At 56.7% G+C, this 17,795-nt stretch overlaps 1 protein-coding gene across 5 annotated transcripts in view; it reads right to left on the bottom strand.

Annotated features, from left to right (window-relative positions):
* Positions 1 to 2,658: 2,658 nt before the first annotated feature.
* MAPT (microtubule associated protein tau) overlaps positions 2,659 to 17,795 on the bottom strand; it is a 97,218-nt gene continuing 82,081 nt past the window's right edge. Inside the window, exons 12-15 of one of the 5 annotated variants that reach the window (XM_047833353.1) lie at positions 11,182 to 11,274; positions 7,716 to 7,797; positions 6,223 to 6,335; positions 2,659 to 3,341 (exon numbers count right to left, since the gene is read on the bottom strand). In XM_047833353.1, coding sequence (XP_047689309.1) covers positions 3,126 to 3,341; positions 6,223 to 6,335; positions 7,716 to 7,797; positions 11,182 to 11,274 — 504 coding nt within the window. In that variant the 3' untranslated portion in view covers positions 2,659 to 3,125. The remainder of the gene's footprint in view (positions 3,342 to 6,222; positions 6,336 to 7,715; positions 7,798 to 11,181; positions 11,275 to 17,795) is intronic. The other 4 variants (XM_047833349.1, XM_047833350.1, XM_047833348.1 and 1 more) reach the window with 4 other exon arrangements.

Below are 17,795 nucleotides of genomic sequence, written 5' to 3'. Positions count from 1 at the left end.
CAGCCTGGTGGTGGCGGGGGGAGGGGGGGATTGTCCTCATTGAAGGTCACAAGCCAGCATCCCTTTGCAATCTCCCTGACTCACTGACCTGGTCACCCTAGACCGTGATCTCTAGGCCGACCCCAGCAGTCCCCACCCCGCACCCCTCCCCGACGAGGGAGATCCCGGAGCCCTCTGAGCAAGGCCCTCAGATAAGGTAGGGCAAGTGCAGACAGAGGCGCAGCCAGAGTCCGTGGCAAGGCTGCAGGGTCGCGTCTCTAAGAGCTACCAACTCCGAACCACAGTTCCCTTCCCTTCCTCAGAACCCTTCTAAGGGCAGCTGGGACTCCAAGCGGCAGAGAGCCTCACGGCGGGTTAGTTCTGGGCCCAGATGACTCCTTGCACGGAAAGCTCGAGCTGCAAATGAAGCCGCCAGCCCTAGAGAGGCGGCCCTGGACGCCCACCAGTCCGCAGGGGTGCCTTAAACGGTGCCCAAACCGGAAGTGGCAGAACTGGGCCTGAGGTCGCTGAATTTCTTTAAAATGGCGATTTTCCACAAAGGCTGTCTCCTCTCCCCGTGGCAGCAGACGGGGCTTGTGCAAGGTCAGCGGGGGCCCCCACCAAGGCTCTGGGGATGGCGTCTCCTGACTTGTCACCCTGCTGCAGTCAGGCAGCACGGGCCCCCGGGGCTCATCCGGGGCGGCCAGTCCATCCAAGCCCTGCTGTGGCTGGAGGGCGCTTGGTGGGGAGGCTGGGGCTGCCCTTCCAGGGGGACAGCTTGCAGTGGGACCCCAGGCCTCTCCCCGGCTGGTCCCGGGTTCCTTTCTCTTGTGACACAGGGTGTCATAAGACCCTCGTGGCTGCTGGGGGCTTCTGGCTGTGACCGGAGAGGGCCATCTCCTCGCTGCAGACCAGGCCGGCCACAAGATCCACCTCTCTCTGCCCCAACAAAGGGAAGTCCCAGCCGGGCGGCAAGGGGGCGCCGTAGCTTCTGCCCCAGGATCCTGTCCCAGTCCTGTGCTCTGGGCCTTCCTCCAAGCTGAAGGTTCTCCAATGTCAGAACCTGGTCCCAGATGCCCCGGAAGCCTTTCAGATCAGGAGGTTGTGACCGGGTAGAGCCACACCGGCTACCCGGAGCCAAGCCCCCCGTGTGGGAGGGACAGACATCTAGGACCCCCGTGGGGTGGGTTAGAAACCTCTTCACAAGCATTTCAAGATACATGCGTCCTTTTTTTTTTTTTTTTTTAACCTTTTCATTATCAAAGTCACTCTGGTGAATCCAAGCATAAACAGACAAATCAGACTACAACGCGACAGGGTGCAGACGGGGAGGGAAAGGTGACGTCTATGTATATGTTCAGCTGCTCCAGCAGGACAGACAGCACTGCTTCCAGCTGGGACGGGGGGGTGGCGGGGGGGGGGGTGGGGGGAAGAACCATTTCCGAGGGGGCGTGCTCCCCTCCCGGGGTATGCAGGGCTGAGCGCTGGCGGGGCCCTCGGAGAGGCTGGCAGTCACAAGCTCGGGTGGAATCGGGGCACAGAGTGTGGCCCTGCCCCAGGGGCCTTGCCTGCCTGACCTGCTGCCGCCTCTGGACCCAGGACGGCCAACCTGCTGCCAGTTCAACTCAGGAAGGGGACCAGGCCTTCTGGGAGGAAAAGGCTCTCCAAGTAGAAACAAGGCCAAAACATCCCGGGTCATTGCTGAGCCCACCCTGGCTCACGTCTGCGAGGAGAGGTGGGGGGTAAGGGATGGAGTACGGTCATCAGGTTCATTGTGAGGGGACACACCGGTTGGGTGAGTTACAACTTAAACCAAGGGACCGAGATCTCACCTTGTGCCTGGGTTTTGCCTTCGCTCAGGCACCCCTTTATTTGAGAGCAGGTGCCTCCTGCGTCTGAACAACGTCCAGTGCTGAGAAAGGGGCGTGGTGAGGCTGGGAACTCGGGACGGTGTGACATCATGAGGGGGACAGGCAGTGACTGGGCTCCGCACAGCAGACACATGGGCATGGTGGGGGGGAGGGAGGACAGGTGGCTGCAGTGGCCACGGGAGGGACAGGAGGCTCAGGACCCACCTCCCAGACCCCAGCACGCTCCAGGGATGCCAGAGGCCCAGGCTTGGGAACAGGCGGATGCCCCCAAGAGGCACGAGTCCTTACAAAGAGAACTGGTTTAGCCCTAAAGTCCCAGAACTGTGAGGTGGCCAAAATCGTGGCTGCAGTTCCAACCTTCAGAACTCAATAAAACAGGGTTTCCGTGGGGCCCCCACCCTGCGGGGAGGGAGAAAGAGGCCAGCGCTCGGGACGTCAAGGTCAGTCTTCTCCGAGGAAGCGGAAGCGATCCACAGGGTGCCCCCCTCCCGCCAACCGACCACCTCCTCCCGCCAACCGGAGCCTTTGGGAACGGGCCGCCCACGGGGACGGTGGCACACGGGCCCCCGCGGCGGACCCCGGGCCACCGAGCACAGGGAGGCCGCCTGGCGCCAGCGAGCTGTGGGCGGCCGAGGCGGTCTGCCCTTCCCACTGTCCTTCCAGGCAGAGAGCAGTGGCTCCCCGCCCCCCCATCACCCACTCCCACACTGTCCCTTCTGCCCTCTCCCTCCTCCCCCCCTTCCCCTGCCTCAGCCTCTCCGGGGCTCCTCCCCCAACCCCCACCACAAAGTTGACATCCGCCCCCGCGGCTCCCACAGGGCACCCGGTTTCAAATCCGTTGCTGCTGCCGCTGCCTCTGTGACACCCCCAGGACAGGGCAGAGCAGGGGCGCCCGCAGTCCCTTGAGATTCCCCAGAAGCAGCTCGCAGAGCCTCTCCTCCCTCTTCTAGGCGGAGGGGGAAAAAAAAAGAATCAAAAGTAATTGCCCAAGGAAATGGTGGGTGTGGTCGTCTTTTTAAATGTTTTTAAAAATATTTTATTATCGCCAGCCCACCCATCAATTTGGAAAGCTGGAATTTGCTCTTTTTCCCGTCACTGATTTTGAAGTCCCGAGCCAGGGCCGAGCGACAAAAGCAGGTTAAAGTGAGTAACCGATTAACCGATCTGTGAGGAGCAGCTGGGGGAGGGCAGAGGGCGAAGGGCCAGATCATTATTCTTTTTTTTTCCACACTCTCTCTCTTCTCTCCACGATTATTGACCGCCCCGGGGGCCTGATCACAAACCCTGCTTGGCCAGGGAGGCGGACACTTCGTCGGCTAGCGTGGCGAGCTGGGGCGAGTCTACCATGTCGATGCTGCCCGTGGAGGACACGTTGCTGAGGTGCCGCGGAGACGTGTCCCCGGACACCACGGGCGACTTGTACACGATCTCCGCCCCGTGGTCTGTCTTGGCTTTGGCGTTCTCGCGGAAGGTCAGCTTGTGGGTTTCGATCTGCGAGAGAGGAGGTAGTTGGGGGAGGGAGGGGAGGAGGGGTGAATTAAGCCATAGGAAGGGGAGCAAGTCCTGCCTGCCCCCCCCCGGGGGGCTGCGGTGACCGTGGTCTGGTCTGGTCACCGTCCCGGAGTGAACACCTGCGCGCGGGTCCTCCAGCGCCTGCCTGCCAGCCACCCGCGTCCCTTGGCGCCGTGTATGAATATAGCCCTGTGTGCACGTCATTCCACACACGTGTAACCGTATCCTAGGAGCGGAATGGCCGGTAGGTCAAAAGACATGTGCATTTTATCTTAATAGATATCATCAAACTGCACGGGGCGCCTGGGTGGCTCAGTCATTAAGCATCTGACTTCGGCTCAGGTCATGAGCTCACAGTTCATGAGTTCGAGTCACCCATGGGGTGAGCTCGAGCCCCGCTCCAGGTAACACATGAGCCCGGGGAGGCCCCGCTTCTCTCTCTCTCTGCCCCTCGCTTACTGGTGCCCTCTCTCTAAAAAAAAAAATATTACCCAATTGCAAAGTAAAGCATGAAGGAGAAGCTGGAGATGATTAAGGGACATCCCCAGAGTCACTGCAGTCCAGCCGTGAGCCACACACACTCCTCCCCTTCGCCTTTGACTGAGGGCTTTGGAGGTGGCAGCAAGCGTGAACCGCCCTGGAAGGTGTGCTAGAAACGATGGTGCCATAAAGTCCTTTTCCAAGGAGAGAAACAATGACAGGGCCAGGAGGCCAAAGGTACTTAGCTCCAGAGGATGCCCACGACCCTCAGAGAGCCTGTGTCGCAGATGTGAGCAGTTATAAGAGCTCCTGCTGAGCCCGGAAGTGGCGGACAGGAATTCTCTCCTTTTTTTGGGGTCCTAAGACCTTTGTGCATCTGGCGAAGCCAGAAAGATGGACACAAGCGGGCAGGCGCTCAGAGACCCACAAGCGTTCTGCACAAACTCGGGAGTCCGTGGACCCCGGCTGAGAAGCCCCCGTTGTGGTGGCGGGGGGGGGGGGGGTTGGACGTGGGTATAAGTCCCCAAATCTTCCAAACTGAAGGGCGCTCTGGAGACGGGGGTCCTGCACTCCACCGCTTGTTAGAGCTTCCTGCCCATCACAGGAGGAAGTGGGGGACTAGACAGGCAGGGACACTCTGGGGTCAGGACAGTGACTTCTGAGTGGTGGGCAGAGCCAGGCCCACCCTTTCTCAGCCAGCACAGAGGTGAGTTAAAATGGAAGTTCACACTCTGGCTTGACTCTAAGTCACGTTCTTAGCTGGTTACAAAGTACCAGGAACCTTCCAGAACACCATCTCCTTTGGGTTTCAGCACCACCCGGGGATGTGGATATTTCGGTCCCATTTTGCTGAGGGAGAAACGAGCTGAGAGCACTTGCCCGGCCTGCCCAGGTCCCACCTCCAAGCAGAGTCAAGCCCAGAGCTTTGCTCAGGACATAGAAGCTTCCAGAGATGGGCAGAGACCTTCCTTCACCCAGGGAATCGCCAATGCCCAGGCCTTAAACCGGGGAGGCGGTCAGGTGACAGAAGCTAGAAGAGCCACCTGGCTTTTGCAGAGAACCTTCTCCACAACCTCAGAGAACTGGGCCCTGCCTCACTTCCCTTGAAGCACGCGGCCTCCCGGCCCCTCTTTTACCAGAGACCAGGCACTGAGATGATATTTCTGCACCTTGGAAGCCCAGTCTGGGGAACCGGGTCCACCCTGCTGTCCGGGGTGGGGGTGGGGGGGTGACAGGGGGTGCTGCGGGGAGCCAGAGAGCGCGAGGCCATCCAAGGGCGTGAGTACCCCGCCCTCCGTGCCCCGGCCTTCGGGGAGCTCGTCTGTGGTCAGGTTTGTCCTGAGGTCTCAGTCTGCGGCCTCTGCTTTAAGTAAGACCACACCAGCCAGTGCTTCTCCAGAACCGCCCCCTTGGGCTTTGGCCTCACACGCGGCATGGGGCATGTCCATTCAGAATGAATGGTGTGGCGGCTGCCACTTCCAACCAGCTGGGCCACTTTGGCCAGTGCCCTTTCTCACGCTGGGTCGGGTCTCAGAGTCTGTGCCCATTCTGGGACACCCCTTCTCCTTCCACCACCCCTCTGTCAGCTGCTGGGGGGCACTGCAAACTGGAAAATGAGCCACTTCCAGAAGTTCACGGCCGCTGGAGGGGGTGGGAACCCCGCAGAGAGCACTTTGGCTGCGTTTCTGCAGCAAAGAAGTACAGCCATAAGACCACATCCTGTGATGCGCCCGGAGGGAGCCTGCTCAGGGCCACAAGCCCTGGCTTCCCCTTCCCCCAGCTCCCACAGCGAGACCCGAGGACTCCAGAAACTGCCCGGATCGCCGAGGCCCTGGGTCCAGCAGCCTTCCCCGTGGACGATTCTGTGACCGACAGGCAGGGGCTCTGCGGGAATCTGGATTTCAGCATCACCGTTTTGCTCTGACTGCCTAGTGACCCACTTACAAAATCAGGTTACGCTCCTTTACTCGTTCTGGTGCGCTGGGGTTGGCTTTGGGGATGGATGGCCACTTCCTTCCGTGGCCGCTTGCCAACCACAGGGCCGACCGCCGTCACGGAGGACAGCGGCGCTCACCTTTCCGGGCATGAAAGCATCACCTGGGGGCTTTACAAACTCCAGGTGCCCAGGCTGCACCTGAGACCAATCAGAATCTCCAGGTGGGGTCTGGGCATCAAATCTGGCAAGGCTCCCAGGTGACAGCAATGGCCGGCGAAGGTGGCTCACCCGATGAGTCCTGGTGGTCGCTGAGAATCCACAGGAAGCCAATTAGTTCAGGCCCCTCAGCTTTCCTTCTCTGGAAAACCGGACCAGATTCGTGTACCGCACTCCATTAACAGCCATGTCTAAATGCAGCCTCCTCCCCACCCTGCCCCCTTTTACCTTTTTATTCCCTCCACCAGGGACGTGGGTGATGTTATCCAGGGACCCGATCTTCGACTGGACTCTGTCCTTGAAGTCCAGCTTCTCAGATTTTACCTCCACCTGGCCGCCTCCTGGAACACAACACACACGGGGGCACCAGGCCTTGAAGGAGGGCTAAGCAAGCCATTCCAAGTAGACCCCAATCCTTCGGAGTAGACAAGACGGTCCTTCATTTAGAAGGTAGTCTGGGCACAGGTAAGAGCCCTTCCCAAGGGCTGGACAACAGTTTGCTCTCTAACCAAGGTGTGCATCAATATTTGCTCAACAAATTCTTCCTCCTTAGTTCATGCAAAGGTCAACGACAACTCAGGGTAGGAGAAAAGATTCTAAATTCTAAAGTGGTTGACTTCCACAGGTCAACATCCTGTAAAGCCACAGCCCTGCAAGGCCTCCGAGTGAAACTAAATGGCAAAATGCACCCTTAACGAAGGAAGGGCCCTGACCCCTCCCCCTCCTCGGACACTAGGTGCCGCACCCGAGTGTGGGAGACGCGGCCAGAGAGGGAGACAGACAGACATCCTTCCTTTCTGGGGAAGGATAAGGCCACCCAAGAAAGCTGCTCATGGCATGAATGGTGGCACAGCTGAGGGATGGTTTTCGCTGGGAGAGACCAAACTCCCACAACAAGTCTAAGGGAAGCCGGAACGTGATGAGAGACAATCCGGACTACATCTGTGCCAGCCTTGTCTCCTCCCCACAGGAATGCTTCAGCAAGTACGGATTCAGCTCTGAACCGGGCCCACGGCAGAAGTCCCCACTCTGGACCCCCGGGCAGGAGTTAGAATCTAGATCTACGCTGGGCAATACGGTAGCCACCAGCCCCATGTGGCTACTTAAATTTTAATTAAATACAATTAGCTCATTTTGTCTACTGCGCTGGCCACATTTTCAGTGCTCAGTAGCCACGTGTGGTTGGGGGCCACCGCACTGGACGGAGCAGGTCTAGAACACTTCCATCAGCGCAGGGAGATCTCCAGATAGCTCTGATTTTCTTGTGGTGTGGGAAGGGGAGCGGGGAGGGAAGCATGGCAGAGCTCCAACGGCATTTACTGTCGAAACAAAGTCACGGCCGGAGCTTGGCAATGGCTGGCGCAGGCGGTGACGTGTCCCCTGTGTGGGCTGGGAACCAAACTGGAACATCCACAAGCCAGCCTTCGGGAGCCAGATCAGGCCTGTCCCCAGCTCTAGAGGCTCTGTGTGCAGCCTGCTTGGAGAACCAGGTTAGGGCTTAGGACCCGCCCCCCTTCGTCACGTTGCCTTGGCCAGCATGGTGCCCTGCTCAGGAGTGAGATGGGAGAGCCACCCCTCCCAGGGCCCAGCAAGTTCCACCTTCGATGCTCCCCTCGTCAGCCCAGCCCATCAATCCTTCCCAGCCACTTTAGGAGAAGGCACCACCTAGTCCCGTCCCGCACCTCCCCCCACCGACCTTCCCGGCCTTCTGCAAGGGCTACCTGGCTTATGATGGATGTTGCCTAGCGAGCCACACTTGGAGGTCACCTTGCTCAGGTCCACTGGTTTGTACACTATTTGCACCTGGAGGCGGGAGGGGATGAGGGAGAGACAGAGAATAAAACAGGATGATTTAATTACGGGTGTAACCCCACGAAAAGCAGCCGTGTAAGTCCAGGCCCTGCTTGGACGGCGTTTCCTGTCCGCCGCGAGGAAGGCACCCGGTCATGGTGGGAAAATGTGTTGTTGGATTTCTGCCAGCCCTGCCCCAGGGGAGGTGGGTCTTCAGAGAATGACTGTGGGATTGAAGTGCCCTCGGTCCCACAGGGGAAAACAGGGATATTTGTCACTGCGCAGGGCCCACACCGTTAGTTTAAAAGAGTCACTGTTTCCTGAGCTGAAAGTGACACTGCATTCGGTGGGGACAAAGAAAGGAGGGATCCATAGGATCCATTTGTACCGCACTTGGACAGTCTTGTTGGACAAGTCAGAAAGCCACGTCTGCTGGTCCTCAAAGAGGAGCGGGCAGAGTGGGGTCGGTGGGGGCGCTTCCTCCCAGGAGAGGCTCCCACAAAGCCCAGCACCGCAGCAAGTGTGGGGACCTTCGGCAAGCAGCACCCAGAGCAGTTTGGCAGCTTGGAGGGAAGAGCCAGCTGGCACCTGGACAACACAGCGTCCTGGACATTTCGGTTCTCGAGCTCAAGGAGCAAAGCGACAGCAGGAGACGGGCAGACGGCACAGAGGACCCAGCAGGTCAGTCCCCGAGAGATGGAGCACAGCTCGGACACACACAGGGCTCAGAACCAGCCCGGGGCCCAGCACGCAGCCTGGCCGCACTGCCCGCTGCCCACCCTCCCGAGGGGAACGACAGCCGCTGAGCGCCCCACCGATCTCAGCCCAAGAACCGACTCCCTGGAGGGGATCCCCCACAGGGACCCCCGCATCGGCAGATGGGTTTTCTGGAGGAAGCCTCTAGAAAGCCGTGCCTGTGAGGGGGTCCCTGGATGGTCACTGAGGGACACTTCCCAGGGCCTCCAGCAACCACCCGTGTGAGGCCACAAGAGGCCAGTCACCACGGAGTGGGAGCCCGGAGTTACCCAGGAGAGAGATGGCCTCCAGCCAGAGAGCCAGACAAAAAAGGAGGGAGATCTACTTCTGTCTAAATCACCTGGAACAATTCCAAATGATTTTAGTTCATTAAAATCATGCTGGCGTTTGCCACTTCTTGATGGAGAGTTGACCGAGGCCAACAGGCGCCCTTGGCCTGTGTCTGTGGAGTGAGGCAAGGGGAGCGCCCAGGTGTGGCAGCCGGCGCCCGTGCAGGTGGACGGGCAGGGGGTGAACAGTCCTGAGGGAACAGGGTCTGGGAGACAGCGCGCTGAGAGGCAGGGAAGGGGCCACGGGAGCTCCTCCTGGCACGAGAGAGAGGGAAGTGAATTCTGTGACCCAGACTTCCCTCTTTCCCCTCAGCCCGGATGAGGTAACCTGGGGAGAGGAGGGTGTGCAGAAGGAGGCAGAGGGGACAGGACTGCCTGAGGGTAGGAGCCAGGGCAGGGGTGGCAGGAGGAGTGGAGGCCCGGGGAGGGAGGAGGCCAGGCCTGGAGTGGAGCCCAGAGCCTGCGGGGGGCAGGGAGGATCCCAAGGTGGACAAGGGAGCTGGGCCTGCCAGCTGGGACATCCCCTCCAGGCTAGGGAAGGGAGGGCCACAAGCCAGAGGCCGGAGGGCCCAGGCCAGGGGTCTAGCGCCCCCAAAACACCTGGCTAGGTGCCCAGAACCCCCAGCCGCCTTCCACCAGGAGAAGAGGTTTCTGCGAAGGTTCCTACTGCAAACCAGCAGTGGCCACGCTCCAAGGACAATGCTCAGGGCCAGCCTGAGATATCCTGCGGCTCTTTGCCAGGTCACATAGGTTAGCCGGAGGCGGGCAGAGAGGGCGGGAGCACAGGAGGTGCCCTCGAGGAAGTCCCCTCATGTCCTGGGCACTGCCATCAGCAGTGGGAATGTACCGTCTGCCCCGAGCTCACACCTGAAGCTACCTCTGGACCCCACAGCCCAGGCCCCACCAGCACAGCCTCCTGCCGGCCGACCAGACAGGAGTTAAACCAGAGAACAGGCCTCGCTCCTCCGGCCAGAGCCAAGGTCTGCAATAGTGATACCAGAGATCCAGGCGGAGCTAACACAGCAACCAGCACTCTGCGCGGAGCCCACGGTTGTGGGCCAGGGTGGGGGGTGGTCCTCACACCTTCCCCTTCCTTCTGGTAGCAGCGGGACAGGTGAGCAGGGTTGGGGACACAGAGGAAAACGCTGAGCAGACACTGGTGAGGAAGCGTTACGGAAGCGCCATGCAGCTCAGGGCGGGAGACAGACTCACATTGCAAGAATAAACCTCGGGGCTGGGCGCAGAGGTGCGGGCCCAGGCTGGGCACGTTCTGGAGAGACAGCCCGCCTGGGGCTACCACTGTCCCCCGCCCCCTGCCACCCTCCTGGCTGCCAGCCAGGAGCAAGGCACCTGCTCTCAGAAACCGTCCCCCCAGCCGGGGGTGGACCTCAAAGGGGCTCGACCCTCCCACTTTGATGTGTTTAAATGTGGTTTCCAGTCAACCCAGAGGCTGGGGTAGGGGCCGCAGAGAAGGGTGGCCCGGCCGCGGGAGGCCCAGTCCGTACCCACGGTGAGTGACCACGGAGTGGCCGGGAGGGGAACAGCAGAGCTGATGGAGTGGGTAGGTGAGAGGTGAGGAGGCCAGCCCCAAACCTCAGGGACTCCCCCACTAGGGACACCAGGCGTCCCCACGACATTTGGAGGGAGCCAAATGTAAAAGGCTCCAAGGCAGCATTTCTCTGTCAACTCCCAAGCGCCGCAGGCAGGGTCCCCTGTGCACTTTTGGGGGTCATTTTTCCCCTGAAGTCTCTGCCAGGAGAGGGGCCGGTTTTACACCTGAGCCGAGGCTTGGGGATCTGCTCGTCCCTCGCAGATGCAGGAGACAAACACGAGCAGGGACTGGACTTTTCCTGCTCTGAGTGAGGACAGCAAAACATCGCGTCTGCTCATCAGAACGGACGTGCCAGCCGCCCACAGGGCTGTCCGTCCACGGGGGACGAGGGGACAGAGCCCAGTCTCAGACGCTGCCCCTTTCCTCCCAACCTCAAACGGGCGGCGGGGCTCCCAGGAGCCCGTGCCGGGCGGTGGGTGGGGTGGACCCGGGGTATTATGCCGTGAGGACCTGGCCTCCAGGTTTGGGCCGGAGAGAGGCTCAGCCATCCTCCTGTTCTGCAGAGGCCGGGGGCCCCACAGGTGCTGGGGTCCCACCCCTCCTAGAACCGTGGACACGGGTGCAGGGAGCCTGGGGGGCACAGACTCTGCCCCCGAGGGCGGTTTATTCTCTGCAATGTCTCGCAAGTGTATATTCTCATGCCGCTTGTTACAAACCAGAACCACGGAACGGGCCCAGGGAAAGTGTGACGATACTCACACTGCCGCCTCCTGGCACGTGTTTGATATTATCCTTTGAGCCACACTTGGACTGGACGTTGCTAAGATCCAGCTTCTTATTAATTATCTGCACCTTCGACAGCCAGAAAAAAGGATGAATGTCACATCACGCCCAGACGCACCTGCTCTGCCCTGACACACTCCACTTCCTGCCTTGAGGGCGGGGACCAGGCTCCAGGCGGAGGGCAGGAGGTCTGAGTCACAGCTTCCAGGCAGCGCCCCCCCCTCCCCCTCCCAGGAAGGCGGTTCCGGAACCGTGAGTGACTGCGGGCGGGGCAGGCTCCACCTCACCGAGCTGGGTTTGCAAAGCACAGCCACCGGGAGGCAGCTCTTCCCTTCACCAAAGGGCTGCACCACGGAGGCCCCCCAGAGGGCACATCTGAGGCCTGGAAAGTGCAGCTGAGCGGCCGCCAGGCTGGGCCGGAGCGAGGTGTGCTCGATGACGTGTTTAAATGAATGAATAAAAAGTGCCATCTGTGTCCTCATTCACACACCCACCAGGCCCGCCAGAACGTTCGCGAGACCTTTCTGTGGCTGTGCTCAAGCCTGTGGGCACTGCGATTACATACAGACAGATCTCCCTCTATTTTAATCCCAGACCCCACCCAGACCTAGAATTAGAATCTCGGTCTCCCCTTGGTGCTTCGGCCGCATGGCGAGGTTTGGGGATCGCTGCCATCACGGGGAAGAGACACAGATGACTCTGGAGAAGACGGGTCCAGACACCCCTCCACGTGAGGGCTTTGCCACCTGGAAGGCAGGGTAGGTGCCTGACCTTCTATCCATCGGCTCGCCCTTGTCCACAAGGCCGCCAGGGGCTTAAAGGGAAGCGGGCACATGTTCCTGAGGAGCTGTGGTCCAGAAAGCTGTGGTCCCCCTGTGTTTCTAAGAGGCTTCTCTCTCCAGGCACCAGGGAGGCGGTGCGGGGATATCACTGTTTTAGCGGTGAGTGATTTTTTACCCGATTTGTCTAACAACGGAAATGCACAGACGACCGCGGCACAGAGGAGACCTCCCCGTTACCTCTGCTGGGGCTGGGCGACCTCTTTATCACAGGTGTCTTGCCCCACAGGCACTCCCTGCTTGCAAACTGTGCCTTAGTTTCCCATTCATCGCTGATAACAGCGGCCAACTGGATTTCCCGAGTAAGAGCCAGCGTTGCTCTCTGAGACTCTGGCAATGGCACCGAGATCTCAGCGTGGCCAGGCGGGGGCCATTGCTCCAGAGACGCAGGATCCGTGAGGCTGGCTGTGGCTGGGGGTCGGAGCCCTGGCCCGGCTCCTTCGGGTAGAAGGGTCCCAAACTCTGACCCAGGAGCCACAGTCGGCCATCAAGGGTGCCACAGGTCCTCGCAAAATGGGGAAATGAGGACGTGACAGCAAAATTCTGTCCATCCTACTTTTTGGTGTGAAAATGGCCTTTCCTTTATTAAATCATTAGTTGTTACATTACATTGATAGTAGACCATATTTAGCATTTTGAGATGTCCTTAGCCTGACGGAATAAAGACAGAGTAATCTTCTCTCGGACCCCATCCCTTTTTTTTCCCCTTCGTTTTCCTGGTCTGGATCTAAAAACCTGGTAAGCACATATCTAACCCCCCATTTTTTCTTTCTTTCTTTTTAAATTTTTAATGTTTATTTTTTGAGAGAGAGAAAGAGACAGAGCACGAGCAGGGGAGGGGCAGAGAGAGAGGGAGACACAGAATCCGAAGCAGGCTCCAGGCTCCGAGCTGTCAGCACAGAGCCCAGCGTGGGGATCTAACTCACAGACTGTGAGATCATGACTTGAGCTGAAGTCAGACACTCAACCCACTGAGCCACCCAGGTGCCCCCTAACCTCCCTTTTTCATTTTCTTTTATGTTCCTTTAAAATAAAAAGCTATGGGGGAGCCTAGGTGGCTCAGTGGGTTGAGTGTCCGGGTCTTGACTTCAGCTCTGCTCATGATCCCAGGGTCGTGGGATCGAGCCCTGCCTCAGTGTGGACCCTGCTTGGGATTCTTGGGATTCTCTCTCTCCTTCTCTCTCTGCCCTTCTCCCCTACTCTCATGCTCTCTCTCTCAAAATATAAAAATAAATAAAATAAAAAGCCATGTATTTTTCATTAGAAAAGTAACATAACATTATGATTTTGAAAAATAGTTTAAACAAAGCAAAAAACGGTTTTCCTGCCACCCTATCACAACCACAATTTCATTTTGTGATATTCCCTTGAAGTCACACATATATAAATAAAACTACCACCATGTACATATAAATGGTGGTAATTACTTACATACAATAATGTATCTTGCTTTATCAAGTAACATCATCTCCTAAGCATCTGCCTTGTCTACAGTCATCAGAAGGATTATTCTGGGCACCTGGGTGGCTCAGCCGGTTAAGTGTCTCACTTCCACTCAGGTCATGATCTCACGGTTCATGGGTTTGAGCCCTGCGTCAGGCTCCATGCTGACAGCTCAGAGCCTGGAGCTGCTTTGGATTGATTCTATGTCTCCCTCTCTCTCTGCCCCTTCCACACCTGTGCTGTCTCTCTCTCTCTCTCTCTCTGTCTCAAAAATAAATAAATATTTTAAAAACTTTGTTACGGGGCGCCTGGGTGGCGCAGTCGGTTAAGCGTCCGACTTCAGCCAGGTCACGATCTCGCGGTCCGGGAGTTCGAGCCCCGCGTCGGGCTCTGGGCTGATGGCTCAGAGCCTGGAGCCTGTTTCCGATTCTGTGTCTCCCTCTCTCTCTCTGCCCCTCCCCCGTTCATGTTCTGTCTCTCTCTGTCCCAAAAATAAATAAAAACGTTGAAAAAAAAAAAACTTTGTTACGAAATAATAGGTCCTATTCCATTTTATGATATCTGTGTGATCAGACATTTGTATCGATTCCATTTTAAATAGCAGAAACAGCCTCACCACAAATATCCTTCTGCAAGGAGCTCTTTCCATATTATGGATTATTTCATAGCAGAGTCCCAGAAGTAGAATTTCTGGGTCAAAGTAATAAATACTCTAAAAATTCTCCGTTCACCTCTGCAAGCAGCTTCCTGAAGGGGCTGGATCACTCTACCCTGTGAGCACCGCTGAGAAAGTCCGTTTCACTGCACAGCTCCCAGCATCAGGCGTGTAAAGAATCGGTCTGCTTTCTTTGACTTAAATAAATGGGGTTGCATCGTTGGCTTATTCTGCATTTTTTTTTATTACAGAGTTGCTCCTTTGCCCCCTTTTTGCTCATAGGTGACTTTTTTCCTACAAATGTTTACATCTTTATATATTCAAAGTCTTCCTTTGTCTTCTCTTCTCTGTTGTTTGTTTTAAAGTATACGTATTTTGAGGAGGAGACAGAGCACTGCGAGCAGGGGAGGGGCAGAGAGAGAAGGAGACAGAATCCCAAGCAGGCTCCGCCCTGTCAGTGCAGAGCCCGATGCGGGGCTCGAACTCCGGAACCGTGAGATCATGGCCTGAGATCACGAGTGGGACGTGCAACTGACTGAGCCACCCAGGTGCCCCTCTTCTCTGTTTTTAAACGTAAACACCACCCTCATCTGGGGTGAATGGGTTGGGAGAATATCTAACCCCACCTCATCCTTTGCACCTGCCGTGCCCCTAACTTAGTGACGAGGAGGCCACTTGAGGCCCCGGGAGGTTAAGTAACCTTCTCAACTCAGTGGTACAACCGCAGGCTACCTACCTACCTGCGTGACAACAAAGTTTCGCCCCAGCGGTCCTTAAGCCGGGGTTCTCATACACCAAGTACAAACAACACTCTCTTGTGAGCCTCAAAATTCTCTCCTGCCAGCAAGGGGCTGCAGGGACAGTGCCTCGGCCCCGGCCTGTGCTGGGGCAGCAAATGGAACAGGCTTTCTCACACGGCTTCTTAAGGAGCTACCGCCGCCCTCTGCATAGTATCTTTGAATCCCGTCGGGCCACCCTCAGGTTTTAAGGAGTGGGACACGAACTCCTTCTGTGGGGATCATTTTTTACTCATCACTTTCCACTGGATAAGTCCCAGAAGCAGACTTTGCCTTTCACAAAGGAATTGGAGCTGTTTAGTATTAGAAAACACACGCAAACACGCGAAATAGCAAAACAACAAAATTAAAAGGATAATGGTAAAAGAAGCAGAGGTCATCAGGACTGACAATTAGACATCATTACATTGAACTCCGAGCTTCCTGGAAGCCAAAGCAAAAAGGGAAACTCGATGGGCTACCTAACTCTCCTTATCTGACAATAAAAACCAGTTTTTCAAGGAAAGTAACGTTATTTTCTGAACTAATCCATTTAAAGAGATTCATCAAATGAAGCAAGTGACATTAAGCAATAATAAGATCTGCAATATACATACAATTTTTTTTTTAATGTGGCTTTTTCTTATTCCAGTCCCACACCAAAAGAAAAAAAGGGCAGCAAGTTTTTTTGTGGGATTTGGCAATAGACGAAGCAGACCTGAATTACTGTTAGTCGTCAAATTAAGTCAACACCCTTTACAGAATGTTAGATTTACAGAAGGGGGATAAAAGAGTTGGCATTACGAAACTGAAATCCTGAAACTTAATTTCTCAGCTAGAACAATATGTGTGATATTGACCCTCAGCCCTGGCCAGACACTGAAAATCCTCATCAAAGGACAGAACAATGTTTTCGAGGCTCCAAATTTTGATCTCGGGGACTCACAGTCAAGGGAGAATTTCCTGTGGTCAGGGTTTGATCCTAGAGGAGAGGCTGGGGTGGAGGGTGACTAAAGGACATGAAGCTGTCCCAAACCCTCACTGGGCCTTGATCTGATTCCGTTTGAGCTCAGAGCTCTCAAGATGCTCCAGATGGCCCAGTCCTCCCCCAGGAGCTCCCAGGCTGGCCCAGTGTCCACTGGCTGTCCCCGGAAAGGCCTGTCTCCAGCATGGCCTGGTGCTTGGGGGGCCCATCTTGGCTCCACTAGGGTCAACATACCCAGTGCATCTTCAAAACGATGGGATTTATACAAGATTGTTCAGAAAGATGCCACGTGCAGGGGGAGATGCCCAGAAGGTCAGGAAATTGCAGGGCTGTCCCAGGGGAGGGTCCCAGCCCTGTTCTGCAGGACGTGGCACCCTAGCTCAGGTTTAGCTTAGTTATAGCTGGCCCTGACCCAGGAGAGGCAGACTACCCCAGGTGCAAATTGACTTAATTTACTCCATGTAAAGGTCTCACGTGTCTGCTTTTTAAAAAAAAAAAAACATTTTTTTTAAACATTTGTTCATTTTTTGAGAGACAGAGTGAGACACAGAGTATGAGCTGGGGAGGGGCAGAGAGAGAGGGAGACAGAATCTGAAGCAGGCTCCAGCCTCTGAGCTGTCAGCACAGAGCCCGAGGTGGGGCCCGAACCCACGAACTGTGAGATGATGACCTGAGCCGAAGTCGGACGCTTAACAGACTGAGCCACCCAGGCGCCCCTAGACGTGTCTGCTTTTTAAAATCAGAACTGGGACTTTGTCACTGACTCTAATGAATTTTAAAGATACAGACTTCAGTTCTCCAGGATGGAGACAGACACAGCATTCTGTCGTCATCTTGTGGTTGCCTGGAATATTGCAGCCCAAGGCTTTCAAGGCCCTCCAGCTCCTGCAGGTTTCGGTCCTGCCTGGCTGATCCCAGCCACTGGCCTGAACATCCTCAGAGAACGTGACTTTAGCTCCATCTGCTCAGAACCAACCAGACCACCCCATGTTTGGGCCCCCGTGCCCTTTTCCTGCCATGACTTTGTAATCCTTTCCCACCCTTGGCAGCCACGGGCACTGCCTTGGTTCTCCGCAGCAGGCAGCCTTGGCCCTGAGTGAGCTCCTCCTCTCCCACCCTGGGCGGTCCCTGGGGCCCCTGTGCTTCCCACTGACACAGAAGGGCTGCTGAGGGCTCTCCGCGGCGTTGCCTTAACCTTGCTGGGCCCTCACCCGCCCGGTTATTCAACTCTGATTCTCCCAACCTCAGTCCCCAGGACCCACTGACCATGGAGCCTGAGGCTGGCTCCCTGCGGGCAGTGTCCTCATCCTCCTCTGTCCTCTCCTGTCCTGTCAGGGCAAACTCCCAGCTGGTTCACCGCAGACCCAGCAGGGACCTCCCTCTATCGGCTGGCAACCCCCCTTAGCTCTTGTGTAAAGGAACAAAACTCCAGCCTAAACCCATGTGCCCCTGGCCACCCCAGCCCTGTGACTTCTAGTTTTATTCTGCTTTTGGTCTGAACATCTCCAGGGTGTAGTTTCTCACTGTCTTCCTTCGGCCCATGTGCCTGGCACTCAAAGACCAACGATGGTTCCAAAACGGGCCTGTCCTGTCTTTTCTGACTTGCTGGTGACATATCACATTGCGGGGGACAGTCCATAACACAGGTGACCCTCAATGATGCTGGTCAAGTGACCCTCAGTGTGGTGACCCTCAACCCTCACTGTGGGGGACCCTCAGTGGTGTGGGGAACCCTTAGTGTGGGGGACCCTCAGTGGTGTGGGTTTAATTTAATTCCTGGTATTTAAAAATTTCCCCTTTCAGTTACATGGACTTTCTATGTCCTTCTGTTTTTCTTTTAATGTGGGCTGGGACAAACAGGGCTGGGACAAACCCAGGGCAGGGCTGCAGGA

The sequence above is a fragment of the Prionailurus viverrinus genome, chromosome E1 (genome assembly GCF_022837055.1).
Source record: "Prionailurus viverrinus isolate Anna chromosome E1, UM_Priviv_1.0, whole genome shotgun sequence".
Taxonomy (NCBI): domain Eukaryota; kingdom Metazoa; phylum Chordata; class Mammalia; order Carnivora; family Felidae; genus Prionailurus; species Prionailurus viverrinus.
This window is presented reverse-complemented; position numbering and strand designations above follow the sequence as displayed.